The 27,389-nt window shown below is 35.4% G+C and overlaps 2 protein-coding genes across 2 annotated transcripts in view; one reads left to right on the forward strand and one right to left on the reverse strand.

Moving 5' to 3' along the window:
* LOC123315983 (protein O-mannosyl-transferase TMTC1-like) overlaps positions 1-27,022 on the reverse strand; it is a 443,528-nt gene extending 416,506 nt beyond the window's left edge. The window contains exon 1 of the mRNA XM_044901893.1: positions 26,861-27,022. The gene's annotated coding sequence lies outside the window, so the exon portion shown is untranslated. The remainder of the gene's footprint in view (positions 1-26,860) is intronic.
* On the forward strand, positions 21,392-21,829 carry LOC123315984. Its single transcript, XM_044901895.1, has one exon. The coding sequence runs from the start codon at positions 21,392-21,394 to the stop codon at positions 21,827-21,829; it is 438 nt and encodes a 145-aa protein (XP_044757830.1).
* Positions 27,023-27,389: the final 367 nt, after the last annotated feature.

A 27,389-nucleotide genomic window follows, 5' to 3' on the forward strand; every position in this document is an offset into this window, starting at 1 on the left:
GCAAGCTCATAATCCAGAGCAAAACGCGTACGGCATAAATTGGTCCTGAAAGATCTTATTCCAGGATGCGGCTTAGTTACTTATTCTGACATTTGAACTACGGCAATCGCATTATTCCAAGGAAAATGTTACGTTTCGTACTGCATCGCGATATAGCTTTGTTCAAGAATGAAAACGTGCCTTTTTATACTTAGGTATGAATCCTATGTCGAGATCCATTAGGCAAAATTGCGAGAGAGTTGAATTTACATGTTTCCAATAATAGGTGCTTCAGGGTGTACAGCCCCACTTGGCTGGTGGTCAGCATGGATTTTTGCGTGATAGGTCTACTATCACAAATTTGACTACCTTATCACAGTATATTGGAGACTATTGATGATAGTGGTTCAGTAGATGTGATTTATACTGATTTCCCAAGAGAGTTTGATGTCGTAGTCCTTCTCAGGAAACTTTCTTCGTTCGGTTTTTTCCTGCTCATATGGAGTTCATTAGATCCTACTTGAAGCGAAGAATCAACTGTGTTTTTCATAACAGCTTTCGATCCTTTAAATATTTAAACCGAACGAAGACAGTTTCCTGAGAAGGACTACGACATCAAACTCTCTTGGGAAAGTATAAATCACATCTATGAACTAGAAGCTGGAGTTCCTCAGGGATCGAACCTTGACTCACTGCTGTTTGTGGTGCTTCTGAATGATCTGTTGAATTTCCTTGGGTGCATGGCTTTAGCGTATGCTGATGATTTGAAGTTGTTCCTGAGAATATGTGGTGTGGATGATCTGAGCATACTACAGTCCAGTTTATAACTAGTTTGGGATTGGTGTAAAAGACTAACACTGAATTTCCAGAAATCAAGGGTCAAAATTCAGGACCTCGTAAATAAAAATTTGGAAATTTTTCAGAAGACCAATGAAATAGTTTTATTTTTATTCTTAACGACACGTAAAGGTTTTCTTGTGAATATATTTCTTAAAAACGGACATAATAAGATTATTGAAGAAAGATTCACTAAATTTTATATTTTCATGAAATAAATCACATTTACGAGGTACTGCTTGAATAATTGGTACGAATATAAATACGAGGTTATGTTTTTTGTATTTTGCCGCTTAAATATCGAACTGATCAATATCTAACTTGACCAACAGATGCCAGCTCCTATTCTACAGCATTTTTTATGATAAAACGGATTTCACCAAAAATGTTAGTCCTGCGTTTTGTCCTTCGGAATGCTTCCATATCCTACACTAGGAGATTGCAGCCGTCTGTTGCCAATTACATTATTGGGGACCTCTTTCTTGCACGTGTGGATCAGATACGCGATCTTGACATATTGTTTGACAGTTCGTTGAGCATCATTCCCCATATTACGGAGTTGTGCGCCTCTACTAGCAGAAACCTTTGATTTGTCTTCAGGTGCTCTAAAGAATTTGACGATATAGTTATTGGTTATTAGCAAGATAGATTATGGCTGCATCATTAGGTTTCTTACGTATAATTGTCATCTGTATCTGCTTGAGCGTGTACATAGGAGGTTTTTCGAGTCGGCTGCTTTCCGACAAATTAGTCGGACGTAGAGCTCGTAGAGCTCTACTCTAGCTCTGCTCTTTTATGGGAGAGATGAGTCTTTACTCTTCATATCTGTTGTCCAAAATGAATATTAACGTTCCAAGGTTGACCTCTAAATCTGCTTCTGTCTTCCATTTACCAATACCTCGCACGAACTTGCTGATTAGTGAACCAATTTATCGTGCTTTTAAAAATGTAAAAAGACTGAGAATAAATATGTTTCTTCAGGCGTTATAATCAATAATATATGCTGATATGAATATCAATAAGTGTTACGATCTGAACAGAACTAGCCAATTTGCCATCGTCAGGGCCCTAAATGGACTACGCACCATCGAAGAAAAGCAGATGCTGATCATGGTTTCGGTCTCATTTGACCTCGTCATAGCTTCTTCTTCGATGGAGAATGTTTAGAATTGACGGACCCTTATTCTATACTGGCAAGCGCTACTGAGTACTATCCAGTAACACAGCGAGTTACTGAGTACTATACAGTTACACAGAGCGACACCTAGTATGAAACGCTATTCATTGTGATAATCAATGGTGATGATTCTTTCTTTCATTCTTTTGTTTCTGCATTACAAAGAATTTCTGTTATTTTTATATACAATGTATGTTTTTTTTCAGGTTTCGAATTTTCTCATTTTGTTAAACATATTTTTATCATAACCTGTAATCGGGAATACTCCTGTTGGGTAATAAAATCATATTATTATTATCGATATTTGGAGCAGTTTTTGTCGTATACATTTTTGAGTACCCTACAAATGCATTTCACAATTAAAAAAAAAACACGATAGTATCTCACTTAACCTCTTCCTTCATTTGTATCTTACATGGTACAAGAATTGTTTTTTATTTCGGAAATTTTTTTGCATCAAATGCTCACAGAATCGAAATTTTTCATTGTAGGGTTTCGTAAATTCGGGAGAAAGATGAATGGACGGACGAGCGAATGATTTTATGAGAATTCCGTTTTCCCTACAGAAGGAGGGAAATCCAATTATGTTTTTATTTTGCTAGGAGATTGATATCGAAAGCAGATTAACCCCATTGCCATCATATACCTCGTTAAGAAAATGTTATTTCATTTCCTTCAAAAAGGATAAGACTCTCCTCAAAAATAATTAATAAGTTCTAAAAAGGAATTTAATCAAACTTCAACACAAAAGGACTGTTGCCTACAGTTAATTGGATGGTGAAAGTTAATTTGCATCATCAATCACTTCATCTGAAAGTGATGAAATCATGGAGCCATCTCGTCCATCTTCAATGAAGCTGATATTATCTGAGGAAGCTATACTTCCATAATCAATTCTTTTGGACATTTCGTTGTCTGATTAAAATTAAGTCTAAGCTCTTATTATTCTTGATAGATTCTCTACGTCCTACGTCCCGGTAATTCCATGTTCGACCATCCGTTTTTCTTATATTCTATATTAATCTAAGATTCTATCATATTTGTCAGCGATTTAGATAAATTTCCCGAAACCTTAAATTTGGTTTCTGTTCAGAACGAGGCGGGTTTTAGGTTGATTCTCACGATACCTTCCATATCCTCTCCTTCCCGTCTAAAATATTGTGCAGTGCAAATGAATGAAGTATGCACAGTTCACCTTGCATATAACATATCAATACCATATTTTTCAAACCATCAATTCCCACTATACCTTCCATATCCTTACCGTAACCTCTCTCTTCCGTCTAATGAAATATTGTTTGCTGTGAATGATTGCTCACCTTACGTCCCCTTTCCACATCTATACAACGTATTTTTGACAGAAAGGAAACGGTAAGAATAGTGAGAATAGTCTTCCGTCTTGTTACCATATCTAGTCCCCGTATTGATTTGAGGATTATGACTTTAGCCTTGCGGCTTTCACACTCCTCTCCAGAGGATAAGATAACTTATCCCAGATATCTCAGATATCAAAAGCATTAAGCTCTGTTGGAGCCCTTTCCAGATTTTCGGGATCGTGGTGGTGGTCGGGCTCCAGCCGCTCCTCGGCTTCCTGCTGTCGGTTGGACTCCTGATCCACCCGCACTTTCTGTCGAAGCAGACGGTGTCCCTCTGCATTACATGTACTTGCGTACAGTTTTCGCCGTTCCCAGCAGTACCAGTACGTGCCCGCGAACTTCTGACATCCCCCGGTGATGTGCTAGATAGTTTCATGTGTCGCACAGCCATAACGAGGGCTATCGTCCTTTCTTGTTGACAAGTCAACAATTTCTCTACCCCCGAGGTGCCGTGGCAGCTCTATCCGTTCTATTGAGCTTTTCGGGTGATGTTCATTATGTTTTGTCAGCATCGTCCTTATTTTTCTCTGTAGGGCTTTGAAATCCGTGGGGACCCAAGAGATGATACCGAATGTGTAGCTCAGCGCCGAGCAAGCGTAGTTATTAATCGCTTTCATCGGATTCTTGCTGTTAAGACCAGTTCTCATTATCCTTCTCAATCTTCGTGTGGACTCCTCCGTTAATTCTTTCTTCATCTGGCTCTGATTGATTTTTCTTGCCTCTTTGATGCCTAGATACTTGTTTGTGTCTCCTTCCTTTAATGCTTCAATTTCTGCATCTTCCTTGAGTTTGAACGTGCCATCTTCTATTTTTCTAGTCCAAACTTAATTTTGATGTCATTTTCAGCATCTGTTACATTTGTTTTTTGGTAGATGCGAAGATTTTCAAATCGTTGTGTTCTGTGTATGCCTGGTTACTGGGTCCTTACGCCACCTTAGGCACAGCACTACATGGATGAGGCTAACTCATTAAAATAATAAATAAATCCATGTGATATACGCCATACAACTTTCAGGTCTTCCAACTGTATCGATCGGTCCACATCAGGGTTCTGTAGGTCTTTGTCCTCAAGTGCCTATTCGATATAGGGCGTTAATGTTTTCCAAAATTGAATTTCTCTATATTTTTGGAACGTCTTGAGATATTTGGCTCTTGTTTGCTAGATGGAGGCGGCTATTTTCAACCATTTTTTGATCTGAAAAGCTTTTCGATCTAATAAAATCCAACCTCCTGAGCTTAAAATAGTTGAAAATATTATAATTCGAATAACCGTAACATTGGGATATCCGGAATATTTGGAAGTATGGAGTGCTTAAAGACAAGCAGAGCTCAGTGTGATGTTTCAATCATTTATAAAGACTTTTTATTATTCAATTATCTTTTTATATATAAGACGTAGGTACTATGCAGGAAAATACTAGGTACTTCAAAAATAGTGAAACCACAATGAAATCCTAGCTCATCAAGATATCAAGCTTGAGAATAAATTGATGTGGCAAAATAAACTTTTTCCGAGTCATTTCACATCTTCCCCTGCCTATAACATGTATCAACTCGAACACATAGAAATCTCATCATATCCAGATAGGCATAAAATCTTACTTTGTAGCAAAGGACCTTTAAGGTCGGTCAATCTCCTCCCAGACTGCCGCGTAGAAAAATCCATGTCCCTTATACCATGTATATTTCATTTGCAGGATATTTACTCCACCTACTGAAGAAGTCCTTTTATTTCGCTCCATTTATTTTGATGGGACGAAGTGTTTCATTGAATTCGCATTTTGTCGAATAGGCTTTGTATTCGCAAGTGGAATGGGGAGCTCCCTTTTTCATTTCATCCAGGGTCTTCGGTGGATTTATTTTCTTCGAATCATCCCGATATTTAGTAGCTGCTATTAATATACAAAGAGAGGTATATTTTGTTCGGAGGTATCTTCTATATGGAGTAATCAGAGACTTTCACGAACATTTGTGAAATGTTCCTTTTCGTTGAAAATATCGACGTCTTTGTTGAAAACTGTTATGGAGGGAACAATCTCATTTATCTCATTGTGCCGAAAGGAAAACGTATTATCCTAAAGAGTGCTTGTGTACATTGAAACAAGAAGGTTGGAAGCATATATTACTATATCCGAAGTTTGTAGAATTTAAGACGTTATCAAATCCAAGGAGATATAGAAAGGAAGGGATCAGAAATACTCAGGTCGCTCATCGGGTGCCTCTATGTAGGCCACACTGATGCACAATGACACTGAGCGGGCATTGGCGTAGCTCACATAAATTAGGTGATGCCGTCAATAAATTTGAATAATTTTATTTTTTTCCACTAAATCTTCAAACTTGTATTTGCAGGACTTCTTTTGACTTATTCATCAGTTTTGGCGCAAAAGCTGAGGTTATGCCTATTTCGAATATTTTTTCTTCTAACTGAACCCACACTCTATGATACGCCACTGCTACCGATACCAGTTCCGCCAATTTACCTTGACATTAGCTATCGTTTATTTCATCAGCTTTCCGATGAATTGCTGAATTGTACCTCCTTTCTATAACTATCTCAAAAAAAAACACCACCACTCAAAGTATTAACAGAAATAACATTTCGTCGAGCAAGTAGAAATGCCGACCATGGGTTCGGTCTCATTTGACGTCGTCAGATCAACACAACTCAAACCTTTCCGATAATGCATGGCACTATTATCAGCAGGTGGTATAATGACCAAATGCTATCTAGCGAGATATAACACTTTTCTGACTCTCAAAGTGAAGATGCTAGCATATACAAGGTGAGTCTTTGACTTGTACAAATATTTTAATAGTAGATTCTTGAGATCGAATGAAACTTTTTTTTATACCATTTTTTTTCAGATTCGGTCCTGATAAAAAGATATAGCCTTTTTGAGTTTTCATAATGAGCTGTGCCAACTCAGAAAAAACATATTAACCTTCAGAATAACTAGTTGAATCTGTGTCACTACACATCTGTGGATTTTTTAAACAGGGTTTTATTCCGCCAAAGTACCCTTTCACAGATATTTTTTTATTTTTGAACATCAAATTACTTGAAAACGGCGCATTATATGAGAAAATATAATACTTTTATTTGACAAAACGTTCAAATGTTCATTAGATACCGTCCAGCTCAGTTTTAAGAGTTGGGTTCTTTGAATGTTTGGTATTTTTATGGTACGTTATGGTCATAAGGAGAAAACTGGAAGACGTGATTGATATCTTGTGTACGAAAAAAATTCATCAAGTCAATGAAAATAGTTATTTTCCTATCAAGTGCGGAAAGTGATACTTGCCCGCACGAAACTGCCGTTGCCCGAACGATGCGAAGCAGAGTTCGGGTAAGCAGTTGAGTGCGGGCAAGACACTTTACGCAAGAGTTAGGAACAATATTTTTTCTACAAGCGCTTGAAATATATAAATATATCCATTTCACGAAACAGATCATATCTCATATTTGATTAATTCATATATAATGACAGACGTAATTCTGCATGTCATTACTATGGGTTTCTCATCGTTGACGTTCTATGCATAGAAACATGATAGAATTTAATTTACTCTATAATATTTGCGTGCGGGAAAAACCCCTGCTAATCCATTCCCGCACGCAAATGCGTGCGGGAAAGAAATAGCAGGCGTTTTTCCCGCACGTTTTGGGAAAGTGACTCTTTGCAACTTGGAATGCGTGCGGGAAAAAGGTTGAACGCGCACGCTTGTAGAAAAACTATATTCCGAAATTCATTTCATTCGATAAAACCGTTTATGAGATATAACTAAAAATATCACTTTTTATGGCTCACAAATCAGGTAAATATTAATTCAGAAACATAACACCTGCTGATAAAAAAATGAAAGATGTTTCAATCTGAATCGAGATAGCATACCACCATTACTCAAAGTATCAAGAGAAAAAAATTTCGTCGAGAAAGGCAAGATGCTGTTCATAGTTCCGGTCATTAAAGCTCATCAGAGCAACACAACTCGATCCCCGACGAAAATGAAATTAATAAGCAGCAGTAAAGAATTATACCCTAGCGACATCTGACAGAAAACGAGCATCAACTCAGCCCACTTTCCCAACTCTCAGAGCGAAGATGTCCATTTACCTCAATTCTCAGATTGCAGACCGAAACCATGCTCAGCATCTGCTCTTTCTCGACGCGATAAAATTTCTGTTGATACTGTAAGCGATAGTAGTTTGCTAGTTCGATGAAATCGAAAAATTTGACGATTTTTTATCGATATAGTTTCGATAATATTGAATTATGCTCCTTTCTGGATATTATTGGCACTTCACTGGCGACATTTAGGAGGAAGCGTTTGAATGTCTTAGTTGTCATTATTATCAAAGTCACTTTATCCTTACTTCTGCCTTATAAAGATGGATTCTCCAATAATAAAATGAATATCTACATTGTTTGTTTTGAGCTGCAGGAATATAACCTCACAAATTACTCTCAAAACTTTTCTTTATTAGGATTAGGTACCTATTGATTATTTACTGATCAGCTTTTCAACTAAATCACGGAAAGTTTGCTTGTGTTTCTCTTTTTTCAGGATGATTCATAACTATTGGGACATAGGCTAAGGGCAGATTGTGGTTCAAACAAAATATGACGATAGGATCAAATATACCTCAATAAAATATTGCCATGGAAAAAGATAGAAGGCGTTAAAGTTGAATTTTTTATAAGAAGTTTGAAAGTCCTTCATTAAAAGAATTAGAAAAGGCATAGAAGTTGGAGGAGGCCAAGTAAAATATTTAATTTAAGTTTTTCCTTTTTATGTTAATTTGTTTTTAATTATGCTTCATCGTCGAAATAAATAAATAAAATGAATAAATCGTTACTTCAAATCCCCTTCCGATGCTCTGAACTGTTCAATTGTGTTTTTCTCAAAAACGGATGAAATAATATAAAGTGAAATTATTAGCAAAAAACGAAAAAAAAAATTCAACTTTAACGCCCTCTATCTTTTTCCACAGCAATATTTTATTGATGTATATTTGGTCCTATCGCCATATTTTGCTCCAAACAATCTGGCCTTAGCCTATGTCCCAGTAGTTATGAATCACCCTGTAAAAGGATATAGTATTTTTCTATTTGTTTTGCTTTGACAGATATTTGTAAGGTTAAATTCTCATTTCATTCACTATCTCGAAATTAAGTAAGTATCTTGTAGATATATGTATAGTAATCACGCGAGTGAAATTTTTTCTTATTTCAGAAACTACACTTGGGCAGTTTCAACAGAAGAAAAAGATTGATTTCAACGGTCTTAACGAAAGAATAAGGCAGTTCCTACTAATCAATAACAGCTAATAAAAATGGACGTTCTTTTGCGCTGGAGATCCTATTCAATTCAGAATTGCTGTTTCGGAGGTCGTTGTCAAAAAATCGTTGGAGATAGAAAGTTTAGAACTAAGAACAATTCAAGTTTCAATCAGGGACCAACTGTTGATGAAAAATATTGAAATTCGGTAACGGGATTCGATATCGGAAAAGTTGGGAGGACCTTTCGTTCTCGGCAAAAACCTCATTCGAACAGCTATTACGAACACTAAAACGCGATAAAGTGATGATGTATAGCAGCAGTCAAGAGCTACACTCTAAGATTGCGTTTAATATTCAAACGGCGTGCTGGGATCGAGCCGAAAAAGTCAGCAGCTATTTTCTCGGCCTCTAATCTAGTTCGGAGTGGATGGTTCACTGAAGGACCGGAACTGGGAAAATACTGCAAATGAGCTGACACAATCCTTCCATTTATAACTTGTCGACTTCTTCATTAGAGCATCGATTTATGTTTGATGTTGAAATTTTTCACGAGATCGAGAGGTGTGTCATAATTTCTAAAACTCAGATGTTGAAGGCTTATTTTGATTAGTTCACCCCAGGTTGAAATTTTAGTCTTCAAGACGTCTTTGGTTGGTCATGTTCGGATGAATGGGACCAACTTGGTGACGTCTCTGAGACTTTATGGTGACGTTAATATGTCACAGCCTGAAGACGAATTTGAAAGACGATTTTTCGGTACTTTTTACGTCTTGTGTACATCTTTTCTACGTACTGAGGACGTTAGTATTCTTCTGAGAATTTTAGAATTTCATGGATAGAAATGAAACAAAAAACAACATAATGTGAACCAACAACGATTGTTATATATTTTTTCTCTTCCCATTCCCCCTGACCTTGTGTTCGTGCACATCAGCCAACATTATTTAAATCCTAGGTACTAGACACCCACAAACATCCATGACCACGACGGGATTTGAAACATGCTACCTACGGCATCCTAGCCGACTTCGCTGCCAAACCGATCGTCGAGGCTGTTTGAGATATTGGTATTATTGGTACTGAGTATCACGAAAATGTGTGTCAGAAAAAGTTATGCTTGTATTCAAGACTGTGTACTAACGGAAATGAAGCAAAAGATGAATTTTATCAATGCGATGACACATGCATTTACATAGAATAAATGGAACAGGATAGCTAGTCATATTTTTTTTCATTTTCATTGAATCTAAAGGATATGAATATGGCGATTTATAATTTAACGGACGTTATCCTCCGTTTCTTATCTACATATCTATATTCAAACTGTGCGATATATATTGTACCTTGAAAAAATTATAAGTCTAAAGTCTCAGAGTGGTCTAAGAATAACGTTATTCAGACGTCTTTGTAGGACGTCTGACTAGCCTACTTGAATTGACGTCTCAGAGACGTTATTGTACGTCCGAGTGACGTCGAAGACCAATGAAGACCTAATGAAGACGTCTTCGAGACAACACCCTTCTACCTGGGACCTACTGGTAAAGAGAAGCTGAATCCAACATATTTCAGCACTCCCTTTAGCATAATAACATACTCAACTTAAAATCACTAATCTCGACCAATGGGGTATTTTCCTAAAACTCAAAAAAAGAATTAAAAATTATTTTTGGAAACCATTTTCCATTGGTTAGTCACCACATAAAAGGTTCCACTCAAAATTCAGTAGGAAAAAAAATATAGCCTTTGAAAAAACATTTGTGAGAGCTTGTGACGTAGAATGCCTTTACTAGAGTCTAGTAATTTTTGTGAATTCGACAACATCGGAACTGATCAAGAGGATATTATATAGAACTTGGAACATAAATGCATTTATGTATTTATGTTCCAAGATACAGAATTATATCTTCCTGAAACCGATGACAGTTTCTGACATTGTTTTAAACGTTCTTGTCAGATTGTTATAACTTGTGGAAATGGAGTCGAATTTTTCAAAAGCAAGCAGTGAAAATTTACCACCTGTAAACTTTTTCATATTGATGACTTTAGGAACCTATAAAATATATCAGCAATGCCTTCTTTCATCAACAATAACAGCCCAAGGAAGATCGAATATTAACTGGCAATAAACAACCATAGACTCAATAATATATTATCAAGTCTATGGAGATCAGAAAACATTGATGAGAGTCATTGATGGCAATACACAACCATAGACGCAATAATATATGGAGATCAGAAAATTTGATGAGAAACATTGATGAGTGTTCCAACGATGCCGGATTGTAAAAGTGACGTAGAATGTTTCTGGGAGAATGCCTCCGCGATGTGAATTTCCGTAATTAAAAACAGGCAAAATACAACTGTAAAAATAGAAAAAAAAATACTTTTCCATATATTTGAGATATGAGGATTTCGTTGATATATATTTTGAAATTTAGGAAAATACCCCATTGTGACTTTCAACTTATCAATTTTATCAATTCATCATTATTTTCAGTGATGAATGCTTCATCATGTATTGAGTTTCAAACAGTCCCCAATGAGAAACAAATGAAAATTTCAAATATTACCAACTTACAAAGTCAATATCGATTGAGATATTGGATTGGGGGAATTTCCATTAAAACTGTTTTGAATTTTTTTCTCAACATCTGAAACTCAAAAAATTTAGTAAGGCTCTTGCTTCTAAAATTACTCCCGCGTTTTGAGAGTTAAACATTATTGATCAGAAGCAAGAATCCCTAAAAGTTTATATCTAAATAATATGAATTGAAAAACGTTTTGAAGATAACATAAAGATATATTTTTTTTTATGAAAACCGTAGTTTAAAAGGACTTAAAAAGACTGAGGGTGATGTATAATATATTTCTGAAACGGTAAAAAAATGGCGATTCTTTATAAGGAATTTTAAACTTGTGTTTTCATAAGAACAGAAGAAGATAGACGAATGCAGTTGATGGTATTAGTTTCTCGAAAAGAGACGACATGAATGGTACATTCATTTTTCTCTATCTCGTTGGGTTAAAAAGTAGTAGTTCAGGTACGAGTTCAGGTATCACCAATTTTGCCCAGCCTGTACATGCCAACCCAGGTTTTAACTGTCCAAGGTTCAATGTAACTGACATTGGTATTATTTATTTGTTCTTCCTAAATCCTAATAATTTCAACTTTCATTAATTCTGAGAAACTGCTCAGAATTACCTACATACAAAAGATTCTGTAGGAGCACTGAAATTTTTTTTACCCTGAAAACATCGACCCCCTTTATTTCGAAAACGCAGCAAGTTCGGAAACATAATTTGCAAAAATTTTAATTTTATTTTTCATGACGAACCGAATTTTTGAAGTTAGAACCCTGGATTACCCTATATAAAAATTTCCTTCGTCAAAAAATAAATTAGAAATTAGTGTTCAGAAATATGGTCTGGAATTACAGATCCCCATTTATTATCTGAATGCAAGATTTGATATTCTTTGATACTACAAGAAGAAACTTTATTCATTTAGTTATACTGTTTTCATATTGCATAGTGGTTCGGCAAAATTGTTCGAAGAATCTGCTTTCTGAAGAATAATGTACAATTGTTAACGGAGAATCATTCCTACGAAAAACAGTTTTTTAATTGTTATTCTTTATTTTTTGTCAGATATTGAAAAAAACCGAGAAATGTTCAAAAATAAAGTTTACATATTTAACCACACAAATACTAAAACGGTACCTAATCCCTTCAAAAAGGGGATTTCCTTAACAAAAATAGGATTTCTGCTAGGGCAACTTTGAAAAATACATAATAAATAAAGAAAAAATCTAGATAAAGGTGGACTATCTAATGCAATGCTCTTCATAAAGACGACCCATAGTAATGTTTATGTACAGACACCGAAAATTTAAGTAATATGTACAAGGTGGCAAAATTCCCTGATGGGATCTCGAAAACTATAAGAGCTAGAAAAAACGGATGACACATTTCCGAGCTCTTTTTCAGAGAAACAAAGAATAGTGAAAACCGTAGCCTCCTACTTAACAGCGTTCTTGAGTTATGAGCAAAGAAATTAGATTTTGACGATTTCAAAAAGTTCTATTATGAGAACTCTTAAGGGAAAGTAATACCTCAAGAATGTCCATTCAAAAACGGCATTCACTTGTTCCTAATTTACGCTTTCAATTTCTCACTTCAAGCATTGATTTTTTTTTAATTGAATTGAAGGACGCCTTGATGTCACCCCGTCTCTTGTTTTCCAATTTAGTTGCTTTTTTATGAGATAAAAAACTTGAACTTTTCGAGAGTTTTTAGACATATTTCGATAAAAGTAACGACGGGGTGAAATCGCTGATTCAATTCTTTATATATTGCAAAGATTTTCATAGCGATACATGCCAAAATTACGCTGAAATTCAGGAATAACTGAAAATTATTCAATATTACTAATATTACCTCCCACATGGTAATTTCTACTTTTCAACTGACTCAGTACGTAATTCAGGCTATTGTTCAAAGATGTGACACATTTTCGTGTTTGGGGTAGCATCCGTAAAGCAACCAATGTCGATGGTCTTGATCTCGAATCGTATGTGCTACTTCCCCTTAATCATTTACCATCCTATCGAATTACTCCTTATGTATATTGATATTATGAATCTACATTGTTCCCATAAAATATCAACATTTATTGTTATTTATATTGATAAGAATTAATTTAGATGTTTACCACCCGCTGATATGAATATCAACAAGTGTTACGATCCGAATTGAACCAGCCAATTTGCCATCTTTTTATGGTATTTATATTTTTGTCACAACACTAACCCTGTCAATACCGCTCATGTTATAATATCAGATTATGCCAACTTATCCCCGAAAATTCAAGCTTAATTTGCTCTTTATGGTCGAAAGAGCTACGTCGATTGCAGACGTATTTCATATTCTGATACATATTTCTGGCTCGTTCACATTCTCCCAACCGACGACGAAAATGATCTCTAAACGAAAGACCCTCTTAATTAGATAGCACACCCCAGAATGAATCAATTATTCAAAGATCGATTCCTTGATGTGAGGCGAATTAAATTGGCAAACTTGTTGATATTCGGATTTGATAGTGGGAAACTTCTACCACTTAACGACTAAATTATCGTTGTACAAGCTCACCCTCACCAAAGAGCAATATATCCCTACTTATGCTAGTGTGAACACCTAAGCCGACTATCCCACCCTCGAACTTAGTATGGATAATAATAATTATTGATTCGAACGTCAAATGAATAATAGGTAACTCATGGAGGAATTCGACAGGATAATTGTATATTATTCGCCGAGTATATTATACACGTGCATGAGGTTTATTCAAAACGAGAGTTCGATAAATTTTCCAAGAAAGAATAGTCATACTATGCGAGTTGAATTCTGTACCCTATCCACGATTGAGAGAAGATAATTTTTTTAATATGTCACCTCATTTTCAGTACTGAATTTTTTATTCCAATAAAAAACAGGTCATGTGGATGCCATAATGCCAAACGAATGGATTATGATCACTTTATGCATTGATCTTGGTTGAAAGTGGTTATTTCAATCATTGTATAAAATAATTCGAATCTACCATAGGAGCACGTAAGATGTGATAAAATGATATGTTTTCGAATGATTCCACATTGAAAGTGGATATAATATATATAAATTTAGAATAAATTTAATTCAATGATTAAAACCTTTCCTTTCGTGAAGCGACTACAATCCTTCAAGCTATAAAAGATATGCGGAATTATTATAGTTACATATTGATGATTTAAAAAAATCAGATCCTTCCAAGCCTAAACCAGTTTTTGAGACATCATTTGAAATTTATTCTGGGAGGATCTGCATTTCTTAATAAACTTTTTAGGGTTTACACTCCCAATCTCTGAAACAAAATCAATGAAAAAATGATTTTGTTTCAGAGATTGGGAGTGAAAACCCTAAAAGGTTTATTAATAAACCAGTTTTTGTTCACATGAAATAGGGTTATTCAATTTTCACAGAATAGTTTTATAAATTTCAAACATTGATTTTCGTTATATTCAGAAATATACAGTTCCCATTTTCTGTGAAAATTTGACTAACACGATCATGGTTTGAATTTCGGAGATATTTTTTCTCTTGCTTCAGATTTTTTAGAGGAAATATCAGATAATTCAACAATAACTGAGAACATATTTACCGCAGTTTAAGAGAGCCCTCAATTTATGTGTTTTTCAATTAATTTGGCTACCAGGAATGTTCACACTAGACTGGCGGGTTTTGCATGCGATAAATTGAGGGATAAATACAGCTTATGAATTTGCAAGAGCTCCCCTCTTTTTTCTGTACCTAATTAAATTAAACACATTTGATTTACTGGAAACATTGTTTCATATTCTTCAATAGATCCTCGTTCAAGTCGCTTTTGCATCCGTGAGGGCCTTAATTGAGAGGATTTCGTCCAATTATTTTCGACTGGAGATTGTTTATTTAGATTTGGAATATGTTTGGCAAATTGATAAGGCTTATATCATCAATGTACAGAATGGAAAAAAAACAAAAGAAAATAAGAAAATTCGAAGTGGAAGAGAAAAAAGGAGAGAAAATGACAGGAAAGAAAGAACAACGAGGGAAATGGAATAAAAAAAATAGACAGGAAAGGAAAGATAAGTGGAAAAAAGGGTGGATAACGGAAGAAAAGGGCTGGGAATTAGGAAGAGCAAAATGCAGTGAAATTGAATAAGAAAACAAATAGAAACTTACATCATTTTATAATGATGAGAACCCCGCAAAAAACATGAAACTCTAATGTCAAAACTTTGAATTCATCAAATGTCTTAACAAGAACTTCGTGCCGATTTCTGTAAACTTTTCATAGAATCTCAAAATAGGTACCATTCTTGAGTAAAAGGTACTCAACTGAGATTTACAGAACGAGATGTTGGATTTCAATCTTCGCTATATCAGTCTCATTAAATTGATAAATGTACCAACCATAGCAAGAAGAACTGTACACGATTTGACATGTGACAGCTCGGACACTTGACAGCTCCATCTCAGAAAGAAAATGCCAGACACATATTTCACGTTGTACGGGATTTTATATAGAATACCACACCGAAAGAAATTTTTATCGATCATTAAACCATAAAATCAGAAAATGTCGAGATATTTAGAAGATTCCGCTGAAGAACGCTAGGTAATATATGATTGCATGCTCTTGCTAAGCTCCTTTCCACATCATCACAATAAAACTGGAACATTTATATATTATGTTTTCAAGTGGCCTGATGATGGTTTGAATTGAACCGAAATCGATTGTCCTACAATTAAATATATAAAAACAACATAGTGAATTTATTTTTACTACCAGAACGTTGACAGTGCCTCGTAAAAAGATTATATCAGGAATATTTCTCACCCTATACTTCATCATCAGAAGCAATGATTATACTTGTTTTTAGGAACAAACCCACAAAAAGTAGCAGTGGTGGTTCAAGGAATGATTTTGGGAAGGCATAATTTTTTTTGGAATTTTATAAGTTGTTTGTTGATATAAAATAGGTACCTTTATCTTTAAGATTGTAATATAAGCTATATGTTTGAAAGAAGACTACTTTGAAAATCATTCTCATTCAAAGGAAAAAATAAACTAATTTTCCGTCATATTTCTCTCGAGTTCTCAAAGTGCAACTGTTCTAGTAAAAAATGTCGAAATTTCATCGAGCTCGGAGTAACCGTTCGGTCTTGACGAATTTTCAACTGGCCCCATCTTTTTGGGAATTTTCAAAAGTCAACTTTCGACACACGTATCTACCAGAAAAATTACAGTAGATCTGAATGTGATAAATATTCTGAAGTAGCAGCTCTTCTAGGAATGAATCTCGAAATTTCATCGAGATTTGGGCAACCATTAGGTCTTGACGAATTTGTAACTGACACCATCTTTTTCTGGATTTTTCAAAGGGCAACTTTCGATATGAGTATCTATCCAGGAGTGATGGGGTGGAGGCATAATCACTATATTTGAAATTCTGTAAGGTGTTTGTTGATATGAAATACATAAATCTTTATAATTTTAATATATGTTTGAAAGGAAACTTCTCATTTATATTTGAAGATGGAAATAAAATCATTTCCTGATATTCGAAAAAATATTTCTCTCAAGTTCGCAAAGGGGAGGCAAAGTCCCTATGCCCCCCCCTATTGGAACCGCCCTTGAAAACTAGTATGTTTGCAACAAAGAGGATAAAAATTAATTTCCTACGTGAATTTGTCAATTTCATTGATGGACATTATTAATTGTAAATTTGAACACTATGTCGGAATTGATAATTGTATATTTCGATAATGAAATGAATTCAACAACATGACATTCTATATCTTCCAGGCTCCATTATTTCCCCAATTGAAAAGAATTAAAGCACAAATTGATTCCCGGTAAATTTCAAATACTGAATCTGCCGCATCCAATCATCTTGGAAGTTTTAGAGTCGGGAACTGAATAAATTAACTAAAGACTAAAGGCAGCGCCGGTAATTCTCGCTAATTTTAATAACTTTATCATTCTTACAGGAAATTAGGTAAGGATCAATCTACTTGCGGAACTCATTCCGCTCCATGACTTAAATGAGTTAATTGGTCCCGAAAATGAACGAGAAATCATGGAAAAGATGAATCGATTTTAATTTCTTCGAAGGATTCGGAGATGGAATGACAGTTCAAGCGGGATCACTTTTCATAATTGCAATCGGATAGAAATTAAGAACTAAGTTCTGAAAAGAAAAACCAAGTGAGTAAAATTTTTATTATATTGAGATGTACTGAGAATTGTTGCTAGGAGAATATAAAAGAAAAGTGGTGCAAGACATCATGAAAGCTCACAAGAGATTCCTTCCTCACTAGACATCAATGCCCGGCACTACAACAGTGAAGTTGACGATGCTAAGGAAACGTTTAACGAGCGTTAGAGAAATAAAAAATAGAATTATGACTTTTTCAAATGGATATCACGCTTCAGAGGCACTCCCTAAACAGGTGAATAACAACTACACATCAACCCCGTGTTCTTCACTTACAGCAGATGATGGCATGGCTCTATAATCGACTCTTCTAAATGCAAGGACTTTTTGTCAAGACATTTGCCGTCAACTGTACCATGTTCTCTTCGTTCAACATAGCATTGCTTGATGTCCTACGTAAATTGTGCGACATCAAGTTCGATGTGAAAAGGGTACGGAGTATTCTTATCGTAGCTCAATACCAATAAGACCTGTGGAAGATTTTCCATCCCTCATACAACAGTGTGACTCTCGAAATTATATTTTATTAAACCTATTATATCAAAGAAAGTTTCGAAGACACTCTTTCAACGACGACACTCATGAACTCCATTCACTTTTATAAAAGCACTCGGTTGGCCTTGCAAATTTGACACATTTCACGCTGTATAGTACAAAAATGTGAGGTTATGACACTTGTATAAACATTTTTGTATTTTAAATCAGCCCTATGTTGTGCTTTCTACGTAAAAGTCTCAGCACGTTTCTCACAACGTGAATAGAATTTTCCTCAGAAAGTAAATAAATTCGAAAATCTGAAATGATATGATTATTTACATTCATAAAAACGGAGTGAAAGAACTCCTAATTTAGTGATATACAGTTTTTAAATATATTCATTCATTCTATGGAAAAAAATTAAATTATTGACACATAATATGCTTAAGAAGAGTAAATGTTGGCTACCTTCTTTGACTTAAGACGTTACATAAGTTGTTGAATTCAACAAAATTAACCCAAAAATGAAATGCATCTGTTGAAGTGGTAGGAAATGGTTATCTATCTCTAAAAGAAATTAATGGATAATTACAAAAATTTTTGATTCTTGCATTGAATGTAGTCAAAATAGTTGAAGGGAGTTCCAAAGTAAGAGGAAACAGTTTTTTATGGCTGTATCACATCATAATAATAATTCGACTAATGTATTGACGTTTTTTTTTTAAATTTCATTTTATTGAGCAACTTGGTCGATGAAAATTCGAGAAATGTGATGACAAATGTGGTTAAAACCATTGACGAACTGTTGTAAGGCCTGAGGTGAGTAAGCAGTGCAATTATTGTGACACTGCAGACCAGACATGCTCAATACCATTTCGATTTGGAGAGGCAGAGAACAAATCCACTTCGTGAATGATGAGCAATTCTATGCCGTCGTTGACAATTCTGCCCAGTTTGAACTAGCATTATATTAGTTTTACTATGTAAAGGGTTAGAACTATTTAGAGGGAGACTACAGGGATATCGAAAACCGTTAAAAATATAGGGTAGCTTAAATTACGAAAAAGTTGCGTTATTCAAGAATGAGTGGGTGGGTGTAAACAGTTCCCAAATATCTCTGATGGTTCCTGAGATATCTCGAAAAAACTGCAAATGAAGATTATCATTTTTTCTTCATAACTCATTTGTTTTTGGCGATAACTACACGAAATTTGGTGTATAGTCATAATCCTATATAGCGATTTTACTGGTGTACTACTCCTCTGTAATTTAAGCCACCCTTTAACACCTTATTTTTTCGTGCTTTTCAAATCTAGTACCAATGGGACAAAAAAATAGGAACATTGGCAATTGCGATCAATGTTGATGTATCAAAATGTGGAAATGCTTTCACGATAAATGAAGTGATAAAAGTAGTCACTTTAGTATTTTGAATATTGGCTTTCGACCATCAAATGGAAGTTCTTGAATCAATCCATTTTCATAATATCATCTTCAGGATATTTTCGCGGAACTCAATAATATGTTGTGATGTCAAAACAACTATATTGATCCATGAAACCCATACTGAGTATCCTGTGATTTAGGCCTTTTCGTTCAGGCATAGGAATTTCAGCATTCGAAAGATTTACCCATCAATTCGATAGCCCAATTTTATGGTGTGTTATTCGATGTGAGAATTTCCATTATATCGGCACAACGTTTGCTCCTGCAATACCTCGTTCGCCATCCCATCCAATGAGACCAACATAGCGGAAGCAGAGAGGCAATTTTGAAATCCAGTAGAACCCAATATTATAATATGTAATCCCCAACATTCTGCTCACTCACAGTATAATTGATACCTCCCGTAACAGCTTGAGATTTCGCGGCAATCATTTGCTAACCAAGTCACGGAATTCTACAATCGGCATGTCAGATTCGGTATTGAATTATCGTTCCATTAACTGAAGCGTGGATTTCCTAAATGATGAAAAGAGCATCACGAATTTCTGTGGGAGTGATTAGTAGTAAAGTTAAGTGGTTGTTCAGCTTACCAGTTGTAACTTTGCTGAATTCAATTTGATAATGCAGATCTCTTATCTCCTAATAACTCTAGATAGTATTACGTAGATAAAATTCAACATACTCAACGCAAATATGAGTTTGAAGTACGAGGATGTATTGATATCTAGTAGCCCAGACCAGTTCTATGCATAAAAAAAATATTGCGTTGCCACAGCAACGAACAATAACTCATTAAAAGTGTCAGTTTGAAGTTTCAGGTCAAAAAAGTAAACCAGAGGTGTCCACCGAAATACTGAAAATCTTAAAATTAGAGTATCGAGCCATCATCAAGTTCCTGTATTCAAAATAGTTAAGAGGTAAGCAGATTTACGAAGATATGCTAAACACCCTTGGTGATCAAGGTCCTTCGTATGCGACCGTGAAAAATTGGACTGCAAGCTTCAAATGAGGTAAATTTTCCATTGGAGATGATGACCGATCGGGAAGGCCAGTTTCTGTGTCAGTCCCCGAAAATATCGATGCAGTTCATGACATGATTTTATCAGACCGTCGAATTGGGCTAAATTGGATATCTGAAGCACTGAAGATTTCATACGAACGCGTTCATCATATAGTTCACGTCAATTTGGCCATAAGAAAAATTGCTGCAAAATGGATCCATATTGAATGTTGACCATAAGCGTGCAAGGGTAGAAGTATCGCGTTCGATCTGTGCTCGATTTGAAAACGTTGTAGACTTCTTAAACCGAATTGTTACTATGTATGAGACAAATCAACAATCGATGGAATGGTTTCTCCACGGCCTAAGAAGTTTCTTGTCCAAAAATCTGCTGGAAATGTTCTTGCTTCAGTTTTTTGGGATAGCCATGGAGTAATCCTGATTGATTTTTTGGATAAGGGTAGAAAAATAACCCGTGATTACTATTCGGCATTACTGATACTCTACGGAAAAAAATCGAAGAGAAAAGACGCAGAATGCTATCCATGGTTTTTTGTTTTTACAGGACAACGCCCCTGCACACAAATCTCATGTTGCCATGCAAAAAATTAGTGATATAGGGTATGAATTACTAGAACACCCCCCTTATTCACCAGATTTGACTCTATCCGACTATCATCTCTTTCCTCAACTGAAAAAAAGTTTAAAAGGTCGTTTTCTATACCAACGAGGAGGTAATAAAAGCTGTGTGGTTTGCAGAGCAAGAAGAAATATTTTTTTGGAAGGTCTTGAGACGTTGCAGGTTCCCTGTAATAAATGTATCCAATTAAGAGGAGTAATAAAATATTTTAACATTGCAATTTTGTTTGGTTCTATAGTACGCTAAGAATTTTTCATTATATCCTCGTACATTCTGGATGGAAATAAACAGTAGATTGGAAAGCACATTGAAGATATACCATGCCATGAATGAGAACTTCCTGAGTAGGAAAGAAATATCAAGAAGTACTAAGATGAATGTATACAAAGCGATTTATAGACCAATACTTACATTCGCGTGCGAATCGTGGGTACTTGATAGAAGACAGAAAAGCAGGATGCAGGCAATGGAAATGAAATATCTGAGAAAAGTGAGGGGAATAACAAGGATGCACAGGGTGAGAAACGATCTTATCAGGGAGGACATCGGAATAGAACCTCTGCAGGATTTCATAGAGAAGAGACAATTGAGTTGGTGGGGACATCTGAATAGAATGAATCACGAAAGACCTGCTAGAAAAGTATGGGAAGCAAAGGTTACGGGAAAAAGAAGGCGCGGAAGACCGGTTACTACCTGGGACAAGCAAATGGGGAAGATAATTGGAGAAAGGGGACAAACTTGGGAAAGAGCAAGGAAGATGACAGCCAACAAGAAGGAATGGTCGAAGTTCGTTTACGAGGGAAGAATTTAATATTAGTTTTTGTTATTATACCCTACACCATTTCATGGTAGAAGGGAATCGATTATATATATATATATATATATATATATACATTCTGGATTTCCATAATTGACTGAAAAATTTTTTCATTCACGATTTCGATTTCCATCAGATATGTATATCTATATAATAATTCTTTCTTTCGTGAAGAATTCGGAATACTTTGATAATGCACTCACACTTTCTTGTTATTCATCACCACATTAAAAAAACAATGACCACTTCTGCAGATTATTCTCCGTTAAAGAGTTCAAGTTAGTAGTCATATAATATAAAAAATTTTATAATTCAAGGATTCTTGGTTCGATAAAAAGAAATTGATAGTTTGGATTTTCGAGGATCTATGAGAAATGGGTTAAAACTTGCTTACCATGGTTTTGAATGACTATTTGGCATTCATTCAAAATTAGGCGGTGAGATGTTAGTAAACTAACAAGATAAAGATCTTGAACAGATTTTAATGATTTCAAAAATTAGTTGATATTAATCAAGCTCTTGCTGCAATGACTCCAGTGAATAGTACCAGACTTATGGTTGTATTCTGCTTTTCATCTGTAAGTTACAAATCTGTAGCGTACGAACGATCGACTAGACAGATTCGTAAATAATGCAATTCTGGAAATGTTCCTGTAACTATCTCCATCACAGTGTTACTTTTGAACTACTTATCGTAGAAACTAACGGATTTCTGTAAACTACAGATCACTAAAAAGCCAGGAGTTTATGAAAAGTTACAGATTGACTTACAGATGAAAGCAGAATACCACCATTATTCTTCAATAGGCTATTGTTGATAACAGGTTAGAAGTTGACGTTAATGATAACCATTTAATTAATTTGTTGAAAATTTTTGTCGTTCATTATTACTCGTATGAATATCTGGGTGGGATGTTCTTAACTATATTCAATTATGAATGTAAAAAATATAATGAGCTGAGATAAAGATAAAATATTCATTTGTGAGTGCGTGTTTGGGGTAAGAACTGTTCTCATGAGCAATTGGCTTAGCATAAGCGACCATTATCATTATACCTTCAACAGTCAGGAACTAATCATTATTTGGTAGAAATCGAAATGAGTTACAGAAAACCAATTTGAAGCGATTCTGATTGGATATTTCTAATCAGCGCATACTATCTCTACGATTTGGAGCTACATAATAGGGCAGATTATGTCCAATCGTGCCTGCCCTTAATTCTAATTGCAACTTTGGACAATTGACATATAATTGATTATATGCAAGTCGTGTATCAGTTCACTGGAAGTTATACTATAGTCAATTCTTGGTGGTTTTTCTCCAATTTATAATAATGGTTATTTCTTTCAAATATTCGAAATATCTTCTCAGCACAAGTGCATTGCAAAAAACAAAGTGAAGTGTAAAAAAATAAACTTTAGGTTTCGAAACTATATCAGACAGTATATTAGAAAGTACCCACAATTGAACAAATTTTCAGGATAACGAATATATTGTAATATCATAATACAGTGATGATATCGAAATCCAAAAGAGTGAAAGATTATGATTTTACTTTGATCAGTTGAGGCTTAATATTAAAACTGGAATTGGGAATGTTATGTTTTTGGAAGAAATGAGGCGAAACAACTTCAGTTGCAGTCCCTCAACTGTAAAAAATAATGATACATAGATATTGAAAAACAAATCAGGAGACAATAAAAATTCAAAGATATCAAAACAAAACCGTCCTCTTTCAGATAATTTGGGTGAAAATATTTGTAAAATCCCGTATTTGGACAAGTATAACATTAAAAGGTCTCACAACCCATAAACTGTAATTTACTCTGATACTATGCCGTACTATGAGTCACATAAATTTCTCTCTTTTATTATATCAATAACTCATATCGGTCAAAAATGAAGATCTCATTTCATGCACCCCAATACAAATTTCAAAAATATAGATCCCTATTATAGTTATTTTCCTATCAAGTGCGGAAAGTTATACTTGCCCGCACGAAACTGCCGTTGCCCGAACGATGCGAAGCAGAGTTCGGGTAAGCAGTTGAGTGCGGGCAAGACACTTTACGCAAGAGTTAGGAACAATATTTTTTCTACAAGCGCTTGAAATATATCAATATATCCATTTCACGAAACAGATCATATCTCATTTGATGAATTCATATATAATGACAGACGTAATTCTGCATGTCATTACTATGGGTTTCTCATCGTTGACGTTCTATGCATAGAAACATGATAGAATTTAATTTACTCTAGGGGAGACTGGGGAGGGTTGATACGTTTTTTGGAATTTTTATTCTGGAAACGGAATTATTTGAAGAAGCAGGACTTTTCTTATATTATATAATTCTTCAATTAATCGTTCAACAAAATAAATATAGAAGTCACAAAACATAAACATCTTATTCTGTACAGAACGTTGAACACAAAAACATGCAAACTGTCTCAAGCCTCCCCACATATGGGAGGATTGATACGATGTACTGGGAGAGTAATCTAGAGGATTATTCAGCTCAGTAGGTAGGTCAGCAATGATACTGGTTTGCTTTGGTCCTATAGGTGTAGAAAAATCAGGAAATTGTCAGTTAGTCACTTCCACACAAGAAAAGTCGGCCTCGTTAAATACATGGGGATTGTACGGTTTTTAAAAATCCCTTTGATATGTTGGATGGTGAAGACGCCTTCATGTAGGCCTATCCAACTAGCTACAGAATATTTTTCGAAGATTATACATGTATCAGGCCTCCCCACGACAAATGTCTCAAACCTCCCTGAAAGCAATTTTTAAATTGATTCATGTTTTCATCTTATACCCATATATTTTGAAAAGCGAATAAAACTGTAAATTGAGTAGTTTTATGCATATTTCCCAGTGAAATGTTCGTTTATGCCGAAGAATTAATGCATGATCATAAAACCCTTAGGTAACTTGAGTAAAAACTTACAATTTCTCACCTCGAAACACTCTTCGTTGAATATTTCACAAACAAACTACTGTTAGCCTTACATATTAACGTCACGCAATGCCCTCTGCCAAAGAATAGTGTTCACTAGTATAATACTTTTGAAAACGGCTACAGATCGCGGATATAAGCCTGTATCAAGCCTCCCCATGTATCAATGCTCCCTAGTCTCCCCTATAATATTTGCGTGCGGGAAAGAAATAGCAGGCGTTTTTCCCGCACGTTTTGGGAAAGTGACTCTTTGCAACTTGGAGTGCGTGCGGGAAAAAGGTTGAACGCGCACGCTCGTAGAAAAAAGTCATTATTCTCGATTCTTTGAAACTGATCAGTGCAAGTATGTAGGTACCTATGTATATGATTTTAGAACCGGAATTCTAGGAAGCAATCACAATGCACACTTTTCTGTGCGAGGAATATTGTCCGAACACTACCAAATCTCAAATTACAGTGGACGCTAAAAAATAAAACGTTCTCAATATAACAGCACTGAAATATTTCTTCCCCAATTAAATTGAAAAAAATCTGCCAAACTCCAATCGTTGATTCCATTGAGTACGAAGCAACAACCAGAAGTTTTTTGAATTCAACAGATGACATGTACCTATCTGGCAATAATTCATACATTTTTGATCTAAAATAATCAACTATCCGTTGAATGGATCGTTTAGAAGGAATTTGAAGATATACTTCAATAATACCTCAAGAATCTCCATACAAAAACGGTATTCACTAGTTCCTAATTTACACTTTCAATTTTCTACTTAAAGCCATTTTTTTTTTTGAATTGAAGTTAAAAGGAGGTCTTGATGTTACACCGTTTTTTTTATTTCATTTTTATTTGTTCTTTATAAAAAAAAAAGTTGAACTTGTTTTCACAATGATTTTCGACGGTTTTTCAACATATTTCGATGAAAATAGTGGCAGGGTAACATCGGCGATTCAATTCTTTATATATTGCAAAGATTTTCATAGCGATACATGCCAAAATTACGCTGAAATCCAGGAATAACTGAAAATTATTCAATATTCCTAATATTACCTCTCATGTGGTAATTTTTACTTTTCAACTGACCCAGTACCTACGTAATTCAGGCTATTGTTCAAAGATGTGGCACATTTCCGTATTTGAGGTAGCATCCGTAAAGCAACCAATGTCGATCGTCTTGATCTTGATCTCGAATCGTACGTACTACTTCTACCACCATTTTACAGCATGTATTCCCCACATTGTTCGGAATGTTTAAGTATGTACATTCAGAAGAGAATGTTCGTACACCACTCAAATGGTGTTATTGAAATCTCTTATCTGTCATATGTTTCAATGAAACATATGAATGATATTCAGCGTCTTTGATACCAACATGAAGCAGCTTTTGTAAGTTGGATTCAGTGCATGTCGAGAGTTTGAAACTCCTTATTTTTGATGATATTTGTAGTTATGTGTATTTTGTTATTTCATTTATTTGTTTTTGAGGTTTCTGATCCTTTTCCAATTAATTTGGTGATTATATTTCATAGTTCTCAAGAAGTGAAATCCTATTTGTTGAATGTTGGCATTAGCTGATTCTCACCACCCTCCTGGTTTTCGTTAACGTATCAAATAGATGTCTTCAGAAAGTGGCCCTTTACGTTGAGATTATAAGAAGATTATGAAAAAAATATATAAATTTATATCTCTTTTTCAATGTTGAACTCTAACGCATTAGATGACCAAAGAAGAATAACTCATAATATTTATTTGATCTCATTAGAAGATTTCCGAATATTCAGGTGATTTTTGATGAGGAGACTGCTGAATAAAGATGATGACTTTCTCTTTACAGTCGAATATGCATTTACATATTGGCGAATATTATATCCGTTATATTGTTCATGCATTTGGATTAGAATTTGTAGAAAGGCCAACAAAAATTTCAACGGATGGATAAATATGGACCAGGAATTTTTATCAATGCATACATCGAGTGTTCATCACAAATTCCCACCCTAATTTTTCGCGAGATGAGAAACCAAAACATTCAATCATCCGTGGTGGTTCCTTTTTCGAAAACTCACCTGCTGGAAGGCAGCTCCTCGAGCTCCAGTTCCAGCGATTGATAACCCGAATCCTTGCACAAACGTGGAAAGCGCGTAAAGTAGAACACACGCCTATTACTCAACTGACCGGAAAGTGCGAGTCCTTCCTGATGGCACGCAGGACCACGACTGAAACCAGACGCGGCGCGCTATCGACTGCCACCCTCGCGATCCGGCGACAGGGACGCAGCCGTGGCGGAAGTGCGAACTGCACCACTCCGGTAAACTCATCCCCTTTATGGGTCATCGGCACCCCCGAGAAGATCCTAGTTTTATGACGTATCCTTCAAGGTGAGATGCGATAACTTCGGTTAGCCAGGACGCGCGGGGCCAGATTCAACTTTTTTCGCTGTTACGCTGCAGGAGGAAACTTTGCCTCGGGACCGCATATACGTTATGACTTTTTCGACCAAATTGATTCCAGGAGTTGCCACTCAGGTCGTCCTTGCGTCCTTTCTACTTTTGTTTTCGATTCGGAAGCAATGTATGGAAGAGTATGGGATTATAT

This window comes from Coccinella septempunctata, chromosome 6 (assembly GCF_907165205.1).
Source record: "Coccinella septempunctata chromosome 6, icCocSept1.1, whole genome shotgun sequence".
Classification (NCBI taxonomy): Eukaryota; Metazoa; Arthropoda; class Insecta; order Coleoptera; family Coccinellidae; genus Coccinella; species Coccinella septempunctata.